We start from the raw sequence: 22492 nt of genomic DNA, 5'->3' as shown, positions 1-22492 counted from the left end.
CTACAAGGTCCGATAGGAATTCAGAGAACTCAGTGAGGAATGCTGTATATGGCCCAGGAGGCCTGTAAACAGTAGCTATAAAAAGTGATTGAGTAGGCTGCATAGATGTCATGACGAGAAGCTCAAAAGACAAAAACGTCATAAATTGAAATTTGCTATCGTAAATGTTAGCAACACCTCCTGCCTTTGCGGGATGCACAGGGAATATGGTCACTAGTGTAGCCAGGAGGTGAGGCCTCAGTTAACACAGTAAATTCATCAGGCTTAAGCCATGTTTCAGTCAGGCCAATCACATCAAGATTATGATCAGTGATTAGTTCATTGACTATAATTGCCTTTGAAGTAAAGGATCTAACATTAAGTAGCCTTATTTTGAGATGTGAGGTATCATGATCTCTTTCAATAATGACAGGCATGGAGGTGGTCTTTATCCTAGTGAGATTGCTAAGGCGAACACCGCCATGTTTAGTTTTGCCCAACCTAGGTCGAGGCACAGACACGGTCTCAATGGTGATAGCTGAGCTGACTACACTGACTGTGCTAGTGGCAGACTCCACTATGCTGGCAGGCTGGCTAACAGCCTGCTGCCTGGCCAGCACCCTATTTCATTGTGGAGCTGGAGGAGTTAGAGCCCTGTCTATGTTGGTAGATAAGATGAGAGCACCCCTCCAGCTAGGATGGAGTCCGTCACTCCTCAGCAGGTCAGGCTTGGTCCTGTTTGTGGGTGAGTCCCAGAAAGAGGGCCAATTATCTACAAATTCTATATTTTGGGAGGGACAGTTTTCAACCAGCGATTGAGTTGTGAGACTCTGCTGTAGAGCTCCCCCTAACTGGGAGGGGGCCAGAGACAATTACTCGATGCCGACACATCTTTCTAGCTGATTTACACGCAGAAGTTATGTTGTGCTTGGTGATCTCTGACTGTTTCATCCTAACATCGTTGGTGCCGACGTGGATAACAATATCTCTATACGCTCTACACTCGCCAGTGGATATCTATACTTTGGATTTCTTTTTTATAATTTCCGTTTTACTTGATGTTATCACTGTTACAAACAATACACTGTTTAACACAATATGGATGGTGCTAGGTTTCCTCCAGATGTGACGCTTGTCATTCTTCAGACCAAAGTCTTTAGGTGCCTTTTGGCAAACTCCAAGCGGGCTGTCATGTGCCGTTTACTGAGGAGTGGCTTCCGTCTGGCCACTCTACCATAAAGGTCTGATTGGTAGAGTTTTACAGAGATGGTTGTCTTTCTGGAAGGTTTTCCAACTCCACAGAGGAACTCTGGATCACTGTCAGAGTGACCATCGGATTCTTGGTTGAATCCCTGACCAAGGCCCTTCTCTTCTTCCATTTAGGAATGATGGAGGCCACTGTGGTCTTGGGGACCTTCAATGGTACAGACTTTTTTTAGTACCCTTCCCCAGATCTGTACCACAACACAATCCTATCTCAGAGTTCTACGGACAATTCCTTTGGCCTCATGGCTTGGTTTTTCTCTGACATGCACTGACAATGACCTAATAAAGACAAGTGTGCCTTTCCAAATCATGTCCAATCAATTGAATTATACCACAGTTGGACTTCAATCAAGACAATGAAGTCATCAAAACTATGAAATAACACATATGAAATCATGCAGGAACCAAAATAAAGTGTTAAACAAATCTAAATAGATTTTAGATTCTTCAAAGTGATGATGTCTTTGCACACTCTTGGCATTTTCTCAACCAGCTTCACCTAGAATGCTTTTCAGGCAGTCTTGAATGAGTTCCCACATCCGCTTAGCACTTGTTGGATGCTTTTCCTTCACTCTGCGGTCCAGCTCATGCCAAACCATCTCAAATGGATTGAGATCGGTTCATCTGATGCAGCACCCCATCACTCTCCTTCTTGGTCAAAAAGCCCTTACACAGCCTGGAGGTGTGTTGGGTCATTGTTCTGTTTGTAAAACATTTAAAAAGATAGTCCCACTAAGCGCAAACCAGCCTATCGCTGCAGAATGCTATGGTAGCCATACTGGTTAAGTGTGCCTTGAATTCTAAATAAATCACTGACAGTGTCATCAGCAAATCATCATCACACCACCACCTCTTTGCTTCACGATGGGAACCACACATGCAGAGATCATCCGTCCACCTACTCAGCATCTCACAGAGTCACGGCGGTTGGAACCAAAAATCACATATTTGGAGTCATCAGACCAAGGGACAGATTTCCACTGGTCTAATGTCCATTGCTCGTGTTTCTTGGCCCAAGCATGTCTCTTCTTCTTATTGGTGTCCTTTAGTAGCATTTTATTTTGACCATGAAGACCTGATTCACACGGTCTACTCTGAACAGTTGATGTTGAGATGTGTCTGTTACTTGTACTCTGTGAAGCATTTATTTGGGCTGCAATTTCTGAGGCTGGTAACTCTAATGAACTTATCCTCTGCACCAGAGGTAACTCTGGATCTTCCTTTCCTGTGGCGGTCCTCATGAGAGCCAGTTTCATTATAGCGCTTGATGGGTTTTTTGCGACTGCACTTGAAGAAACTTTCAAAGTTCTTGACATTTCCGATATTGACTGACCTTCATGTCTTATTAATGATGGAATGTCATTTCTCATGGCTTATTTGAGCTGTTCTTGCCATAATATGGACTTGGTCTTTTACCAAATAGGCCTATCTTCTGTTTACCACCCCTCACAACACAACTGATTGTCGCAAACGAATTAAGAAGGAAAGAAATTCCACAAATTAACTTTTAACAAGGCACACCTGTTAATTGAAATGAATTCCAGGTGACTACCTCATGTTGAGAAAATGCCAAGAGTGTGCAAAGCTGTTGTCAAGGAAAAGAGTTGCTACTTTGAAGAATCTCAAATGTAAAATATATTTTTATTTGTTTAACATGATTACTACCTGATTCCATATGTGTTATTTCATAGTTTCAATGTTGTCACTATTATTCTACAAAGAAAAACCCTGAAATGAGTAGGTGTATCCAAACTTTTGACTGGTACTGAATGTAAATAAGGTATTTCTGTTTTTATTTGTAGTACATTTGAAACAATTTGTTCGTCTGTTTTTGCTTTGTCATTATGGGGTTATGTGTGTAGATTAATGAGGGGGAAAAAAATATTGAATCAATTATAGAATAAGGCTGTAACGTAACAAAATGTGGAAAAAGTCATGGGTTCTGAATACTTTCCGAATGCACTGAATAGTGTAAATTCAGCCCAGCTTTTATTCTTTGACTTCACTAATACGCTTAATCTTTTTTTGCAGTGGTATCGAAAATACCATGATACTAAACCTGGTATTGGTATCAAATTAATATAATAATATAATAATATAATATATGCCATTTAGCAGACGCTTTTATCCAAAGCGACTTACAGTCATGTGTGCATACATTCTACGTATGGGTGGTCCCGGGGATCGAACCCACTACCCTGGCGTTACAAGCGCCATGCTCTACCAACTGAGCTACAGAAGGACCACAAAATTCTGGTATCGAGACAACACTAGTCTGTGTGTCTGTGTCTGTTTCTCATGGTCTCTCTTCACCTCTCTCTCTTTCTACCTCTTTCTGTAGGGAACTGAATGAGATCAACAGGAAGCATATCTCAGACTCTGTCACGTTAATCCGCCGGGTAAGTGTGTGCAGGCCTCACACACACATACTTATCGCCTCACTCTTGAGTACATCCCTTTCATGCTTATGGCGGAATACATCTCTGTCAGACATTGTGATGTCAATAACTCCCTTTTGCTCTTTGTTTTCTCCCTCCTCTCTTTCCCTCTTCTCTCTTTTCTTTCTCTCCCTCTCTCTCTCCCTCTTCCTCTCTCCCTTCCCCTTCCTCCTGCTTTCTTTCCATTCTCTCTGTCTCCTCACCTTGCCTAGTTGGATGAGGCCCAGTCAAGGCGTCAGGAGAAGTTGGTAATTGGTCAGAGAGAAGCCCAACGACACATAGAGGAGGAGCAACCATTGGTGAGACGCACACACACAGACACTGGTGAGACAGACACACATACTGTACCTTCAAATATGCTTTATTGGCATGGCTGTTAAAGTTGAATTAATCCTTCATCTAATCAATTAGAGTATATTTTTTCACTCTCTTTCTCTCTTCCTCTATCTCACCTTATCCCTCTCTCTCTCACAATTCAACTTCAATTTAAGGAGCTTTATTGGCATGGGAAACATGTTTACATTGCCAAAGCAAGTTAAATAGATAATAAACAAAAGTTAAATAAACAATTTAAAATGAACATTAAACATTACACTCACAAGAATTCCAAAATAATAAGGACATTTCAAAAGTCATATTATGGATGTGTTGTAATTATGTGCAAATAAAGTACAAAAGGTCAAATAAATAAATATGCAGTTGAAGTTGGAAGTTTACATACACTTACATTGGAGTCATTAAAACTCATTTTTCAACCACTCCACAAATTTCTTGTTAACAAACTATAGTTTTGACCAAGTCGTTTAGGACATCTACTTTGTGCATGACACAAGTAATTTTTCCAACAATTGTTTACAGACAGATTATTTCACTTATATTTCACTGTGTCACAATTTCAGTGGGTCAGAAGTTTACATACACTAATTTGGCTGTGCCTTTAAACAGCTTGGAAAATTCCAGAAAATGATGTCATGGCTTTAGAAGCTTCTGATTGGCGAATTGACATCATTTGAGTCAATTGGAGGTATACCTGTGTATGTATTTCAAGGCCTACCTTCAAACTCAGTGCCTCTTTGCTTGACATCATCCGAAGAAATCAGCCAAAATTGGTAGACCTCCAAAAGTCTGGTTCATCCTTGGGGGCTATTTCCAAATGCCTGAAGGTACCACGTTCATCTGTACAAACACTAGTACGCAAGTATAAACACCATGGGACCACGCAGCCGTCAAACCACTCAGGAAGGAGACGCGTTCTGTCTCCTAGAGATGAACATACTTTGGTGCGAAAAGTGCAACTCAATCCCAGAACAACGGAAAGGACCTTGTGAAGATGCTGGAGGAAACAGGTACAAAAGTATCTATATCCACTGTAAAATGAGTCCTATATCCACATAACCTAAATGGCCACTCAGCAAGGAAGAAGCCACTGCTCCAAAACCGCCATAAAAAAGACAGACTACGGTTTGCAACTGCACATGGGGACAAAGATCGCACTTTTTGGAGAAATGTCCTCTGGTCTGATGAAACAGAAATAAAAAAAAGAGGGAGGCTTACAAGCCGAAGAACACCATCCCAATTGTGAAGCACGGGGGTGGCAGCATCATGTTGTGGGGGTGCTTTGCTGCAGGAGGGACTGGTGCACTTCACAAATGGATGGCATCATGAGGAGGAAAAGTAGGTGGATATATTGAAGCAACATCTCAAGACATCAGTTAGGAAGTTGAAGCTTGGTCCCAATGGATCTTCCAAATGGACAATGATTCCAAATTTGTGGCAAAATGGCTTAAGGACAACAAAGTCAAGGTATTGGAGTGGCCATCACAAAGCCCTGACCTCAATCCCATAGAAAATGTGTGAGCAGAACTGAAAAAGCGTGTGCGAGCAAGGAGGCCTAGAAACCTGACTCAGTTACACCAGCTCTGTCTGGAGGAATGGGCCAAAATTCACGCAACTTATTGTGGGAAGCTTTTGGAAGGCTTCCTGAAACGATTGACCCAAAAGTTAAACAATTTAAAGGCAATGCTACGAAATACTAATTGAGTGTATGTAAACTTCTGACCCACTGGGAATGTGATGAAATAAATCATACTATTATTCTGACATTTGACATTCTTCAAATAAAGTAGTGATGCTAACTGACCTAAGACAGGGGATTTTTACTAGGATTAAATGTCAGGAAATGTGAAAACATTACTTTAAATGTATTTGGCAAAGGTGTGTGTAAAGCTCCGACTTCAACTGTATGATGTTTTTACAATGGTGTTTGTTCGACACTGGTTGGCCTTTTCTTGTGGCAGCAGGTCACAAATCTTGTTGCTGTGAGTGAACACAGTGGTATTTCACCCAGTAAGATGGCGCCGACAGAGATGTTCGCCTCGCTTCGTGTTCTTAGGAAACTATGCAGTATTTTGTTTTTTTATGTATTATTTCTTACGTTGTTACCCCAGGAAATCATAAGTCTTATTACATACAGCCAAGGAATACGGCTTTCCCGAAGTGGATCCTCTGTTCGGACCACCAACCAGGACAATGGATCTGATCCCAGTAGGCGACCCAAAAGGTGCCGCAGACTGAGTGGTCTACTGGTCATGCTTCGTAGACGGGAACATTACTCACCGCTCCCGAGTATACTACTCGCCAATGTCCAGTCTCTTGACAACAGGGTAGACGAAATTCGAGCAAGGGTTGCCTTCCAGAGAGACATTAGAGATTGTAACATTCTTTGTTTCACGGAAACATGGCTCACTCAGGATATGTTATCAGAGTCTGCATAGCCACCCGGTTTCTTCACGCATCGCACCGACAGAAACAAACATCTGTCTGGTAAGAAGGGCTGGGGTGTATGCCTTATGACCAACGACTTGTGGTGTAATCATAACAACATGCAGGAGCTTAAATCCTTTTGTTCACCTGACCTAGAATTCCATACAATCAAATGCCGACCGAATTATCTACCAAAAGCATTCTCTTCGATTATAGTCACAGCCGTGCAATTCCCCCTCAAGCAGACACCCCGACGGCCCTGACAGAACTTCACTGGACTCTATGTAAACTTGAAATCATATATCCTGAGGCTGCATTCATTGTAGCTAGGGATTTTAACAAAACTAATCGGAAAACAAGGCTCCCTAAATTTTATCAGCATATGGAATGCGCGACTCGAGCTGACAGCATTCTGGATCATTGCTACTCTAACTTCCACGACGCATACAAAACCCTGCCCCACCCTACTTTCGGCAAATCTGACCAGGACTCCATTTTGTTGCTCCCAGCCTATAGACATCAACTAAAACAGGAAAGCCCGTACTCGGGTATGTTCAACGCTGGTCCGACCAATCAGATTCCACGCTTCAAGATTGCTTCCATCACGTGGACTGGTGAGCGAGTTTATTAGCAAGTGCATCGGTGATGTTGTACCCATGGTGACTATTAAAACCTTCCCTAACCAGAAACCAAGGATTGATGGCAGCATTCACACAAGACTGACAGCCAGGCGACCGGAAACATGACCGAATACAAACAGTGTAGCTATTCCAAAGGTAATCAAACAAGCTAAGTGTCAGTATGGAGGCAAAGTAGGGTCGCAATTCAACGGCTCAAACCCGAGACATATATGACAGGGTCTACAGTCAATCACGGATTACATTTACATTTAAGTCATTTAGCAAAACAGCCCCGTCGCGGACACCGGCGTCTTTCTCCCAGACAAATTAAACAACCTTTTTTGCTCGCTTTGAGGACAATACAGTGCCACTGACATGGCCCGCTACCAAAACCTGTGGGCCCTCCTTCACCGTGGCCAATGTGAGTAAAACATTTAAATGTGTTAACCCTCGCAAGGCTGCCAGCCCAGACGGCATCCCTAGCCGCGTCCTCCGAGCATGCGCAGACCAGCTGGCTGGTGTGTTTAGAGACGTATTCAATCAATCCCTATCCCAGTCTGCTGTGCGCACATGCTTCAATAGGGGCATCATTGCTCCTGTTCCCAAGAAAGCTAAGGTAACTGAGCTAAACGACTATCATCATGAAATGCTTTGAGAGACTAGTCAAGGATCATATCACCTCCACCCTACCTGATACCCTAGACCTACTTCAATTTGCTTACCGCCCCAAAAGGTCTACAGATGCCACAATCGCAATCATACTGCACACTGCCCTAACCCATCTGGACAAGAGGAATAGCCACAGTGGGGAGAACAAGTATTTGATACACTGCCGATTTTGCAGGTTTTCCTACTTACAAAGCATGTAGAGGTTTGTACATTTTATCATAGGTACCCTTCAACTGTGAGAGACGGAATCCAAAACAAAAATCCAGAAAATCACATTGTAGGATTTTCAAGTAATTAATTTGCATTTCATTGCATGACATAAGTATTTGAGTGCACAAGGGTGCATTCTCAGCTCTCTCCTGTACTCCCTGTTCACCCATGGCTGCGTGGTCAAGCACGCCTCCAACTCAATCATCAAGTTTGCAGACGACACTAGAGTGGTAAGCTTGATTACCAACATTGATGAGACGGCCTACAGGGAGGAGGTGAGGGCCCATGGAGTGTGGTGTCAGGAAAATAACCTCACACTCAACATCAACAAAACAAAGGAGTTGATCGTGTACTTCAGGAAACAGCAGAGGGAGCACCCCCCTATCCACATCGACGGGACAGTAGTGGAGAAGTGGAGAAGGTGGAAAGTTTTAAGTTCCTCGGCGTACACATCACGGACAAACTGAAATGGTCCACCCACACAGACGGCATGGTGAAGAACCTGAAGAAATTTAGCTTGTCGCCGAAAACACTCACAAACTTTTACAGGTGCACAATTGAGAGCATCCTGTCAGTCTGTATCACTGCCTGGTACGGCAACTGCTCCGCCCTCAACCGTAAGGCTCTCCAGAGGGTAGTGCTGTCTGCACAACACATCATTCCCAGAGCGCTAAGAACCTTGGCGTGATCCTGGACAACAAACTGTCGTTCTCAACTAACATCAAGGCGGTGGCCCGTTCCTGTAGGTTCATGCTCTACAACATCCGCAGAGTACGACCCTGCCTCACACAGGAAGCGGCGCAGGTCCTAATCCAGGCACTTGTCATCTCCCGTCTGGATTACTGCAACTCGCTGTTGGCTGGGCTCCCTGCCTGTGCCATTAAACCCCTACAACTCATCCAGAACGCCGCAGCCCGTCTAGTGTTCAACCTTCCCAAGTTCTCTCACGTCACCCCGCTCCTCCGCTCTCTCCACTGGCTTCCAGTTGAAGCTCGCATCCGCTACAAGACCATGGTGCTTGCCTACGGAGCTGTGAGGGGAACGGCACCTCAGTACCTCCAGGCTCTGATCAGGCCCTACACCCAAATAAGGGCACTGCGTTCATCCACCTCTGGCCTGCTCGCCTCCCTACCACTGAGAAAGTACAGTTCCCGCTCAGCTCAGTCAAAACTGTTCGCTGCTCTGGCTCCCCAATGGTGGAACAAACTCCCTCACGACACCAGGACAGCGGAGTCAATCACCACCTTCCGGAGACACCTGAAACCCCACCTCTTTAAGGAATACCTAGGATAGGATAAAGTAATCCTTCTCACCCCCTCCCCCCTTAAAATATTTAGATGCACTATTGTAAAGTGGTTGTTCCACTGGATGTCATAAGGTGAATGCACCAATTTGTAAGTCGCTCTGGATAAGAGCGTCTGCTAAATGACTTAAATGTTAAAATGTTAAACATCACCGGGGGAAAACTACCTGCCCTCCAGGACATCTACATCACCCGATGTCACAGGAAGGCCAAAAAGATCATCAAGGACAACAACCACCCGAGCCACTGCCTGTTCACCCCGCTATCATCCAGAAGGTAAGGTCAGTACAGATGCATCAAAGATGGGACCGAGAGGCTGAAAAACAGCTTCAATCTCAAGGCCATCAGACTGTTAAACAGCCATTATTAACTTTGAGTGGCTGCTGCCAACATACAGACTCAAATCTCTAGCCACTTTAATAAGTAATAATTAGATGTTATAAATGTAATAATTAGATGTAATAAATGTATCTCTAGCCACTTTAAACAATACCACTATATATTGTGTTTACATACACTGCATTACTAATCTCATATGTATATACTGTACTCTATACCATCTATTGCATCTTGCCTATGCTGCACGGCCATCGCTCATCCATATATTTATATGTACATATTCATCCCTTTACACTTGTGTGTATAATGTAGTTGTTGTGAAATTGTTAGATTACTTGTTAGATATTACTGCACTGTCGGAACTAGAAGCACAAGCATTTTGCTACACTCGCATTAACATCTGTTAACCATGTGTATGTGACCAATAAAATTTGATTTGATTTGAATAGATGTGGTGGTTTATCAAAGTTGGATTTGTTTTCAAATTCTTTGTGGGTCTGTGTAATCCGAGGGAAATATGTGTCTCTAATATGGTCATACATTTTGCAAGAGTTTAGGAAGTGCAGCTCAGTTTCCACCTCATTTTGTGGCCAGTGTGCACATAGCCTGTCTTCTCTTGAGAGCCAGGTCTTCCTTCGTCGGCCTTTCTCAAAAGCAAGGCTGTGCTCACTGAGCCTGTACATAGTCAAATATTTATTTCGTTTTGGGTCAGTCACAGTGGTCAGGTATTCTGCCACTGTGTACTCTCTGTTTAGGGCCAAATAGCACTGTAAATTATTTTACAAGTAATTCTCTTTTTGTTTTCTCATGATTTGGTTGGTTCTAATTGTGTTTGTGAACAGCGCCCCAGGACCAGCTTGCTTAGGGGGCTCTTCTCCAGGTTAATGTTTCTGTAGGTGATGGCTTTGTTATGGAAGATTTGGGAATCACTACCAAAAGGCCTAATTCTGCTCTACATGCATTATTTGGTATTTTACGTTATACACGGGGGATATTTTTGTAGTATTCTGAATGCAGTTTCAATTTGGTGTATGTTCCATTTTGTGATTTCCAGCTGCAGGCCCGATTGGAGCGAGACTTGGAGGCGGAGTTACAACGTCTACCAGAGGAGATCTGCCAATACCTGCAGGCAGAACTCGAGTCCAAAGGTCTCCGTAGCGACGCTCTCTTCTCCTTATCCAATCACAGCCCTAGCTCCAGCTCGGGTCCGCCCTCCAACTGCTCCACACCCACTTTTCCCTTAACACCCAATAGGAGCACCTGGAACAGGAGTCTGGACAATAGCATTGCCTCATTGGTGGACTCATCCTCTTCCTCTACCCCTGTCCTATCAGAAGCAGATATGTAAGCCATATGTACATTTATGTAAACCTAATGGTCCTGAGCTTCAGTTAGTTTTTTTGTTAATGTTTTCATTAAAAATATATATATTTTTTTTCTTCTCACCAGGGTTTTAGATAGAGAGATAGATGAGGTTACCAAAAGTTTTTGGTTGATTTTGAACTTCCCAGGAAAATGCCCTGTGTGTGTTTTCACATGTTGGGCTGCGTCCCAAATGGCACCCTTTCCCCTATTTAGTACATTAGTTTTGACCAGAGCCCTATTGAGAATAGGGTACATTGGGACGCAGAAATATTCTGTATGTGGACAGTTGTTAAGAATATTCGGTGGATATATTATTATTATTAATCTGTGTCATGTAATGTTGTTGTTTTACATGACCTGTACTACTGACTAAATGTGTCTTTGGGGAGAAAGGAGGGATGAATGGAGAAGAGGAGGAGAAGTGATCGTGGTAGTGAACAATTTAGATTTTTGGGAGGAGCGATGCTGATTTGCTCTGAAATAGAAAGACCTTTCTCTCCTCTGGAATAGAAAAACCTTCCTCTTCTCACCAATCCTCCCCCACTGGTACTTGCTGCCTGTCTGTCTTGGTATATAATATTATAATATGCCTCTGTGTATATTCATCAACATTATTTTACCACTTTTTTACTCTTTAATTTGTTTTTATATTTTTTTGTGATGGATGATCTATTTAATTTAGTCAGTTGAGCAAATGCAGAGATTCTTTTTTGGGTGGGGGGGTTAATTTGCTGTGTTATTTTAGCAATCATCGTACCCCTTCCCCCTCCCTTTTGGTTGTGAGGGTCTATTTAAAAGTTTGAACGTTTTCATACACATTGTTGATTGAATGGATCACACCATTGCTAGCAGGGAGAAGACCTCACACACGTCAAAAAAAATGTAAGTTCCAAGTACCATGGTGTCAGGGTACCTCTAGTGGTTAAGACCATTGGGCCAGTAACTGAAAGGTTACTGGTTCGAATCCCTGAGCTAATTAAGGTGAAAAATGTGTTGATGTGCCCTTGAGCAAGGTACTTAACCCTAATTGCTCCAGTAAGTCGCTCTGGATAAGAGCGTCTGATAAATTACTCAAATGTAAATGTACATTTAGGACCCCAAAAGTTGTTTTATTTTTACACTGATGTGGTTTCGAATCAGGGAACATGAATCCCAATTTATATGTATTTATGTACACCGGAGCATTAGTTTGGACTTACATTTATTTATTTTTTTGATCAGCACATGTACTTAGTGCTAAAGATGGTGATTTTAGGAAACCCACCATAGTATGTGTTTAACACACAGAACAACAGCTTTAACCTGTCTCTGTGTCTCGCTTTTCCTTACGAGAATATGTTTTTAAAAGCTGAATTTAAAGTTTTGAAACATTTTGTTATTGCTCTTTTATCACACGGTTTTATTAGTTTTAAAACCTTTTATTCAAAGAAGTCATGACAACCATTTCTTAAATAGTTTATAGTGTCACCTTAGCTATTAGGTAGCCAGAGGCAGAGCCATATACAGTTGAAGTCGGAAGTTTACATACACCTTAGCCAAATACATTTAAACTCAGTTTTTCAATATTCCTGACATTTAATCCAAGTAAACATTCCCTGTTTTATGTCAGTGATAATCACCACTTTGTTTTAAGAATGTGAAATGTCAGAATAATAGTAGAGAGAATGATTTATTTCAGCTTTTATTTCTTACATCACATTCCCAGTGGGTTAGAAGTTTACATACACTCAATTAGTATTTGGTAGCATTGCTCTCGATAAGAGCGTCTGCTAAATGACTTAAATGTAAATGTAAATTGCCTTTAAATTGTTTAACTTGGGTTAAACATTTCAGGTAGCCTTCCACAAGCTTCCCAAGAATAAGTTGGGTGAATTTTGGCCCATTCCCCCTAACAGAGTTGGTGTAACTGAGTCAGGTTTTTGGCCTCCTTGCTCGCACATGCTTTTTCAGTTCTGCCCACAAATTTTCTATAGGATTGAGGTCAGGGCTTTGTGATGGCCACTCCAATACCTTGACTTTGGTGTCCTTAAGCTATTTTGCCACAACTTTGAAAGAATGCTTTGGGTCATTGTCCATTTGGAAGACCCATTTGCGACCAAGCTTTAACTGATGTCTTGAGATGTTGCTTCAATATATCCACCTACTTTTCCTCCTCATGATGCCATCTATTTTGGTGTTCTTTGGCTTGCAAGCCTCTCCCGTTTTCTTCCAAACACAACGATGGTCATTATGGCAAACAGTTCGATTTTTGTTTCATCAGACCAGAGGACATTTCTCCAAAAAGTACAATCTTTGTCCCCCTTTTTTTATGGCGGTTTTGGAGCAGTTGCTTCTCCTTGCTGAGCGGCCTATTAACATAGGTACTTCTGTACCTGTTTCCTCCAGCATCTTCACAAGGTCCTTTGCTGTTGTTCTGGATTTGATTTTCACTTGTCGCACCAAAGTACGTTAATCTCTCCTTCCTTAATCTCGCCTTCCTGAGCGGTATGACGGCTGCTTGGTGCCATTGTGTTTATACTTTTGTACTATTGTTTGTACAGGTGAACGTGGTATCTTAAAGTGTTGGGAAATTGCTCCCAAGGGTGAACCAGACTTGTGGAGGTCTACAATTTCTTTTCTGAGGTCTTGGCTGATTTCTGTGGATGATGTCAAGCAAAGAGGCACTGAGTTTGAAGGTAGGCCTTGAAATACATCCATAGGTACACCTCCAATTGACTCAAATTATGTCAATTCACCTATCAGAAGCTTCTAAAGGCATGACATAATTTTCTGGAATTTTCCAAGCTGTTTAAAGGCACAGTCAACTTAGTGTATGTAAACTTTTGAACCAATGGAATTGTGATACAGTGAATTATAAGTGAAATAGTCTGTCTGTAAACAATTGTTGGAAAATGACTTGTGTCATGCACAAAGTAGATTGCCAAAACTATAATTTGTTAACAAGAAATTTGTGGAGTGGTTGAAAAACGAGCTTTAATGACTCCAACCTAAGTGTATGTAAATTTCCGACTTCAACTCTATATAGAGAGAGTTCAGACAATTTTTAGAATGGACACCATGTTGCTGCCATTGAGCATTCCATTTATCCATTCATGACAAACATTTGGATTTTTAAATAAATTCAAGATGTTCAGTTACTTAGCATGTTTAAATTAAGAAAATTCTATAAACTGCTATTTGTCAATAATGCACATGGCTACCATATGGAATTATTTGATTACATGACACAATTACATGACACTCATTGTCATTGAGTGTCATGTAAATGCATCATAATGCAGAAAACTCAATGTCTTAACTCTCGAAATGGCTCTAGATAATATAGTCTTCTATGTTCTAGAATATGTCCAGAGAATTTTACTGAAGAACACTAAGTTCTAGAATGCAGTGGTTCTATGTTACAAAGTTAGAGGCTCTTCATAGGCCTTCACGTTCACATGCTGAAGAGAGTTCCATTGAAGGTGCGTGTAATGCGTGCATGCGGGTATCAAATAAGATCTAGATGAAACAGAAAGAGCCAGAAGATTGTGCTCAGTTTACTATTGTGGTTAGCCAGTTTCCTACCCTAGAGACTCAGCCTGGGAATTAATTCAGTTTAGCCTTGTGGGCTATTTTCAACTCTATCGCCACACATATATACACACACACACACTCTTCAGCCCCACACTGTAAACCAGGGTCCATCAACTAGATTCAGCCGTGGGCCGGAGCATAATTACAAATCATTTGTAGACCACAAATTGCACCGCAAAAAGCCCAAACAGATATATTTGACGACAACCTAATAATTTCAAACTATGCTTACATTTGTATACGATTATGTGTCACTCAATTATGTGTGGGAATACTTTGGAACAGATTTTCTGAAGTAAAATAACTTTGAGCTGTTTTCCTGGTGTTTTTACAGATTATTATGTCCAACAATGAAAATGTAAAAAAATACAGTACCAGTCAAAAGTTACACACCTGCTCATCACTGTTTTAATTTGTTTGTTTAAAAAAAAACTATTTTCTACATTGTAGAATAATAGTGAAGGCATCAAAACGATGAAATAACAGCTATGGAATCATGTAGTAAACCAAAAAGTGTAAAACAAATCTAAATATTTTTTATATTTGACATTCTTCTTCATTCTTCACCCTTTGCCTTGATGACAGCTTTACACTCTCTCAACCAGCTTCATGAATTAGTCACCTGGAATGCATTTCAATTAACAGGTGTGCCCTGTTAAAAGTTCATTTGAGGAATTTCTTTCCTTCTTAATGCGTTTGAGCCAATAAGTTTTGATGTGACAAGGTAGGGGTGGTATACAGATGAAGCCCTATTTGGTACAAGACCAAGTCTATATTATGTGAAGAACAGCTCAAATAAGCAAAGAGAAACAACAATCCATCATTACTTTAAGACATGAAGGTCAGTCAATCCGTAAAATTTCAAGAACTTGAAAGTTTCTTCAAGTGCAGTCGCAAAAACCATGAAGCGCTATGATGAAACTGTCTCATGAAGACCACCACAGGAAAGGTAGCCCCAGAGTTACCTGCAGAGGATCATTTCATTAGAGTTACCAGCCTCAAACCTGTATAAATAAAGGTAAACAAATAAACAATAAAAGGCATGTGGGTGACTCCCCAAACATATGGAAGAAGGTACTCTGGTCAGATGAGAGTAAAATTGAGCTTTTTGGCCATCAAGGATAATGCTATCTCTGGTGCAAACCCAACACCTCTCATCACCCCGAGAACAACATCCCCACAGTGAAGCATGGTGGTGGCAGCATCATGCTGTGGGAATGATTTTCATCGGCAGGGACTGGGAAACTGGTCAGAATTGAAGGAATGATGGAATGGCACTAAATGCAGGGAAATTCTTGACGGAAACCGGTTTCTGTATTCAAGAGATTTGAGACTGGGACAGTGGTTCACCTTCCATCAGGACAATGACCCTAAGCATACTGCTAAAGCAACACTTGAGTGGTTTAAGGGGAAACATTTAAATGTCTTGGAATGGCCTAGTCAAAGCCCAGACCTCAATCGAATTGTGAATCTGTGGTATGACTTAAGGATTGCTGTAGTTTTGCAGTTTTGCCTTGAGGAATGGGCAAAAATCCCAGTGGCTAGATGTGCGAAGCTTATAGAGACATACCCCAAAAGACTTGCAGCTGTAATTGCGCGCTCAAGTTTAGTTTTTTTGTCTTGCGTCTTTTTTTTCACAATAAAAAATATTTTGCATCTTCAAAGTGGTAGGCATGTTGTGTAAATCAAATGATACAAAAATCTATTTTAATTCCAAGTTGTAAAGGCAACAAAATAGGAAAAATGCCAAGGCGGGTGAATACTTTCGCACGCCATTGTAAATCCTTCACAGAGTTCAAGTAACAGACACTCAATATAAACTTTTCAGAGGAGACTGCGTGAATCAGGCCTTGAATCGTGAATCGGGCCAAGAAACACGAGCAATGGACATTAAACCAGTGAACATCTGTCCTTTGGTCTAATGAGTCCAAATTTGAATTTTTGGTTTCAACTGCTGTGTCTTTGTGACATGCAGAGTAGGTGAACGGATGGTCTCCACATGTGTGGTTCCTACTGTGAAGCATAGAGGAGAAGGTGTGATGGTGTGGGAGTCCTTTGCTGGTGACACTGTTGGTGATTTATTTAGAATTCAAGGTACACTTAACCAGCATGTCTACCACGACATTTGGCAGTAATACACCATCCCATCTGGTTTGTGTTTAGTGGGACTATCATTTGTTTTTCAACAGGACAATGACCCAACACACCTCCAGGCCTTGTAAGGGCTATTTGACCAAGAAGGAGAGTGATGGAGTACTACATCAGATGACCTGGCCTCCACAATCACCCAACCTCAACCCAATTGAGATGGTTTGGGATGAGTTGGACCGCAGTGTAAAGGAAAATTAGCCAACGAGTACTCAGCATATGTGGGAACTCCTTCAAGACTTTTGGAAGCATTCCAGGTGAAGCTGGTTGAGAGAATGCCAAGAGTGTGCAAAGCTGTCCTCGAGGGCAAAGGGTGGATACTTCGAAGATTTGTTTAACACTTTTTTTGGGTACTACATGATTCCATATGTGTTATTTCATTAGTTTTGATGTCTTCACTATTATTTTACAATATAGAAAATAGTCTAAATAAAGAAAACCCCTTTAGTAAGTAGGTGTGTCCAAATTTTTGACTGGTTCTGTATATAAAAAATAAAATATATTTTATGCTCAAAAAACTTGGTGGGGCAAATACAAATTCCCCAGTTGGGGAACCCTGCTGTAGACCATGTGTAAGGGCGCCAACTGCCATCCCTTCTTACATTGATCCTTCCCCTTACAAGACTTTCTCTTCCATCCCCAGGTCACTTAAAGGTCCCGAAAAGTCATTCTGATTCCCATTTTAAAAAGCCCTTTGAGTGATGAAAATATCACCCATAATATTTGTTTTTGATAAAAAGGTTTTTTTTAAGTACTTTTTCTCTCATGGCTAACTACCAGGATGTTTGAAAAGGCAGGCTGAGTGGGCGGGAAGCTTATATTCATGAGCTCGCCAAGACTGACAGCTCTTTGAAAAACGTATGTCAAGCAACTTGGATGCAGTGAGCAGCATTGCAGTAAAACCATCCCAAGCTAATTTTATGAAATTTTATCAATGATGTCAAAAATGTTTTTTACATCTCTCATTTGTCATGTCTCTTGTGATGTGGTTCACAGCTGCACTGGCGGATGTGTTGACTTGACAGCTGCGTCTTGAGTTTTGAAGGACCCTTCCCCCTTGTTTGTTCCATGCTGGCTGAACACCTAGCTAGCCATTAACTAGCTAACACCAGACACGGATAAAGGGGAAACACAATAACCTTTGCCTTAGATGAAGAGGGTAAACCTTTAATAATATTTTCTGAAACCCTTCAGTAAAATTTTGGCCACCAGCGGAGTAGCTATCTATTTATGTAAACCGCGCCCTTCTGCAAACCCGCCTTCTCCATTGTTGGTTACAAGGCGGTACTTATTTAAATTAGGTTAGAGAATATCATGTTACCATTGATGTATTAAAATTCTAGAGATGTCACCCTATCCCCCTAATAATCTTGCCACCTGTATCCAAGTGTTTAACACTGGGGAGAGGACCAGGTACTTTATTTTCAAACTTTATCAATGTAGATGCAACAGTTATTTTTCGTACTTTGGACATCATACTGGGATCTGGTTTCATCCAAATATCATCCAATTTCATGAAAGACATCATTTTGACTGTTCATGATCTTTAGAACAGACTGAGAGATGGAGGAGCGGTATAGTTGGTTGACACTGTATGACTGCAATGCCTTCTTACATTCACCCTGTCTACCCCTCCATCCATCGTTCTCTCCCTCCTTCCCCTTACAAGAGTTTCTCTCCGAGCCCCCAGGTCACTTAATAGAAAGAGATAGAGAGGTATAGGTTTTGTCCCAAATTACACCCTATTCCCCATATAGTGCACTATGGGCCCTGGTACCATTTGGGGCGCAGACAGAGTTTGTTGACGCTGTATGTAGAAATTATGAGTTTCTCTCTCTGCCCCAAGCCACTTAATATATATATAGAGAGAAACATTTTTAAAAATCAAGATGAAGAAAGAGTGAGAGATAGTTTGAAGACACTGTATATAGAAAGGACTGGTCCACCATGTCAAAGGGAATAATACTATGATGCATCAAGATGTAATATGTTTTATTGTTTATCTGGAGATATAATATAAACTGTATAACTGTAAATTCAATAAATACTAAATTTTTGTCTAAAATCTCTGCTTTGTCTTGGTTGGTTGGTTGCACTGCTCCAGTCGGAGAGAACAGTACATAAGAATAAAACACAATAAAGACTGAAGGTTTGTTTTCATTGTGATCCTCGTCTCTTGTTTTTTTTGTTCTATTTATTTTCCTGAAAACTATATTTTCAAGAAGCAGTGCCAGCAGATTGCAAGTACTGTGTAATATTTCCTACAAACAGTTTGTGAAAGGAGTTTAGCTATTATTGTGTTATATTGGCCAGGACTCAATCCGAAACATGCTTGACATTTAAAATGAATTTCCAATTGAGCAAACATCTACAGTGCTTACCTTGAATGCAATCTCTGCAAACACGGTAACATTGCCTTTTAAAAGGCGTGTTGAATCCTGGCCATTGGGTAAGTAAGCTAACCATTTTATTATGTGTACTAGTGTGTGTGTGGGTGTATGTCTGTGTGTGTGTAATATTGTCTGGTGCAGCAAAAATTATTCCCGCACTTAAAACTACTATATTGGTCCGCTAATACAGGACTAGTAAAGGTCCAGTGCACTACTTTTGTGAAAAAATGTAATGTATTTGAGCATTTCTTGAGTCTGATAATTATCTGTACAAAACAGTTAATCTGATAATACTTGTGGAATGTAAAAATGCTTGATATGTTTCCAGTTTCTTGAAAACTTTGCAAATGCAACTTATTTATATGTGAAAACTGAAAGTCACAGTCATAATTAATTTTCCATTTTAGTAGACACTCTTATCCAGAGCAACTTACAGTAGTGAGTGAATACATTTAAATGATTTTTCGTGTTGGTCCCCCATGGGAATCGATCCCACAAGCCTTGCATTGCAAACTACCAACAGTGCCACATCATATCATCACAAACCTCTTGATGTTTCAATGTACTCAATTACTGTATACTGTATAGTTTCTTTCATGGTGATGGAAATTCTTTGGGTACAAACCAGGATGACCAGCCTACAATATGTACAATACAGTAATGCATATTTACATTAAGTGGTTTGTAAGGATGGTAAACTTAATACTGCACAGAAAGTGGTTGTTTTCCATGTTATTTGATCAATACAAATATTTAATTTGATGTGGATGTTTTTGCCCATAACCTTGCACCTTTTGATGTAAATGTTTGAGGAGAGGTCTTTCTGGATACCATTAGAATGACAATCGCAGAAAAAGGGAAAGGGCAACAACTTTTACGATTGCAAGATACTGGTCTTATTTATACTACCTTTTTTTGCCAAAGTGGAGATGCTGAGAAAGTTTTTTGCTCAGGCTACAGATGTCTATGTCGGTCTGCTAATAATAGTAAAGGACCAGTGCACTACTTCTGTGAAAACCATATTGACATTCGCCCAACTTGTACATCTAAGTCAGTGGAGGGGAGAAGAAGAAGGGAAGAATCATCCTCAGTGAATTTCATTAAAAATATATATTTTTTAACATTTAAAAAATGATCCTCTTTAGATAAAATGATACTACAATGGTAAATCAAATCTCCCCATTTCTGCCCATTTTTTTGCTCAGTTTTGCAGGCTTTCTCATACAGCTGCCACTGTATACGCACTCGTAAATCAAGACCTTTCTTGAGTTGGGCTCTGGGATAGTGCAACTGTTGAGAATCTGAGTCTATGGTTGTTGTGGGGAAAGGGGTTGAGTGTGTGTGTTTCTCTGTGAGTGTGCGTGTTGCGAGGGAGTAAAAGATGTTAGGGACATTATATCGGATGAATCACAATTGTTTGCCAAAATAATAGTTGCTTGCCGTAATGGCAATACTGGTAAGAGGAAACAATCCTGTGCATAAACTGCCTACATTACTACAAAAATGAGTGGCTAATTATTATTAAGAATTATTAAGAACCTGTATTTTCTAAATGTATATATTTTTTTTAATAGCGATATAATACAATTTGAGGTGAGGGCGATGGAAATACTTTTGCCGGTTGATCTGCTTCTGTTTTGTGGGTGGCACTGTGTGCTCTTTTCGAAGGATGGGTCGCAGTCTCTCCAGGCCATGGGATCCAGGGGGTCGGTGGGGGTCTGCCAGGCATTGGGATGACAACCCAACTCGGGATGAGGGGTTTTAGTGGGTGGAATAGTGGGGACCAATTGGAGGTTTACTTAGTAGCAATGCAAATATCATGGTATCGCTATATCATCATGTTACTTTTTAATGGTATGTTTACAAACATTATGTGTCTCATTATGGTAATTGGTGAAATAAGTATAGCCAGTTATAATTGTGATGGCTTAGCAGATAATAATAGACGATCAGTATTTACCTGGCTAAAAGAGAGTAATATAACATCTATTGTTTACAGGAAACTCATTCAACAATTTTTGATAAGTTTTGTGGAAAAAGGACTGGGGGTGTGAAATATATTTCTCCCATGGGTAAAGAAACTTAAAATGGGTGATGATATTGTCCAAACAGATCCTCAAGGTAGATGGATGATTTTAAACATGTTATTTGACCATAAACCGATATGCCTTATTAACCTATACGGTCTAAATAATGATGATCCAAGCTTCTTTGAAAATATATATTACGAATTGATCAACTCTACAAGCAACACTAGACTCTTATTATGGGAGATTATAATACGGTTTTAAATACCTCTATGGACTGGAAAGGAAACCACAAACTATCACCCTCAGGCACTTAAGGAAATCATGAATGTCATGGATATATTGGAATTAGTGGATATATGGAGGCTTAAATACCCTGACCTAGTGAGAGATACATGGCGGAAGCTTAATCAAGCTAGTCGTCTTGATTACTTTCTTATGTCATTCTCTCTGGCACCAAAAGTTAAAAAGTGTTGATAGGGGACAGAATGCAGTCAGACCATCACATAATTGTCATTTATATTACTCTTACAGAATTTCCACGTGGGCGAAGATATTGGAAATTTAATCAAAGCCTACTGGATGATAACTTGTTTTTAACTAGGACAGAAGAATTTATAACTTACTTTTTCCGACATAACATGGGTATAGCAGATCCCCTTATTGTATGGGATACTTTCAAATTTGCCTTTAGAGGCCATGCAATTCAGTGCTCATCAAAAGCAATTTATGTCAAGAGTCCATATTAACAAAGGAAATTGAAGGGCTAAAAGTACAGATATATAGCCATACAAAGTGTGCCATAGAGGGTCAGAGTAAGTTAGAGGAAAAAACAAAAAGAAATGGAAGAACTGTTTCAAGAAAGATCCATTGTATATATTATGAAAATAAAGCGAGCTGGATGGAATATGGGGAAAAAATGCACCAAATTCTTTTTGAAGTCACACATGATTCACCAAACGATATTTTGAAAGAGGAAGTAAAGTACTTTAAGAATATGTTTTCATTTCAGTCTCCTCCATCTCCACTAACCGAAGCTAATTGTATGGATTGTTTTCCTATTAATACTGTAAAAATAGCATATGTACAGAGAGACTCATGTGAAGGCCAAATTACAGAGGAACTTCTTTATGCAATTAAAGCCTTTAAGTCTGGGAAAAATCCAGGGGTGGATGGCATGCCAGAGGATGGCATGCCAGAGGAAGTATATCAAACTTTAAATACTAAGAAGACCATTATTAGCATGTTTTAACCACTCCTATATAAAAAGGTAGATTATCAGACACTCAACAAGGTCTGATTTCATTATTACTTGAAACAGGATCCAAGTGGTAAACAAATCCAAATCAAATTGTATTTGTCACATACTCATGGTTAGCAGATGTTAATGCAAGTGTAGCGA

General features: G+C 40.6%; 1 protein-coding gene across 3 annotated transcripts in view; it reads left to right on the top strand.

The window, feature by feature from the left end:
* The window catches only part of LOC124013828 (1-phosphatidylinositol 4,5-bisphosphate phosphodiesterase beta-3-like), a 105243-nt gene extending 92676 nt beyond the window's left edge, over positions 1-12567 (top strand). Inside the window, exons 31-33 of one of the 3 annotated variants that reach the window (XM_046328389.1) lie at positions 3587-3644; positions 3896-3982; positions 10642-12567. In XM_046328389.1, the coding sequence (XP_046184345.1) occupies positions 3587-3644; positions 3896-3982; positions 10642-10935 (439 nt within the window). In that variant the 3' untranslated portion in view covers positions 10936-12567. Of the gene's footprint in view, positions 1-3586; positions 3645-3895; positions 4008-10641 lie in introns of those variants that run through there. The other 2 variants (XM_046328391.1, XR_006834934.1) reach the window with 2 other exon arrangements.
* The last annotated feature ends 9925 nt before the right edge of the window (positions 12568-22492 follow it).

Source organism: Oncorhynchus gorbuscha, linkage group LG25, assembly GCF_021184085.1.
Source record: "Oncorhynchus gorbuscha isolate QuinsamMale2020 ecotype Even-year linkage group LG25, OgorEven_v1.0, whole genome shotgun sequence".
Classification (NCBI taxonomy): domain Eukaryota; kingdom Metazoa; phylum Chordata; class Actinopteri; order Salmoniformes; family Salmonidae; genus Oncorhynchus; species Oncorhynchus gorbuscha.
Note: the sequence above shows the minus strand (reverse complement) of the source record. Positions and strands in the feature narration are given on the sequence as shown.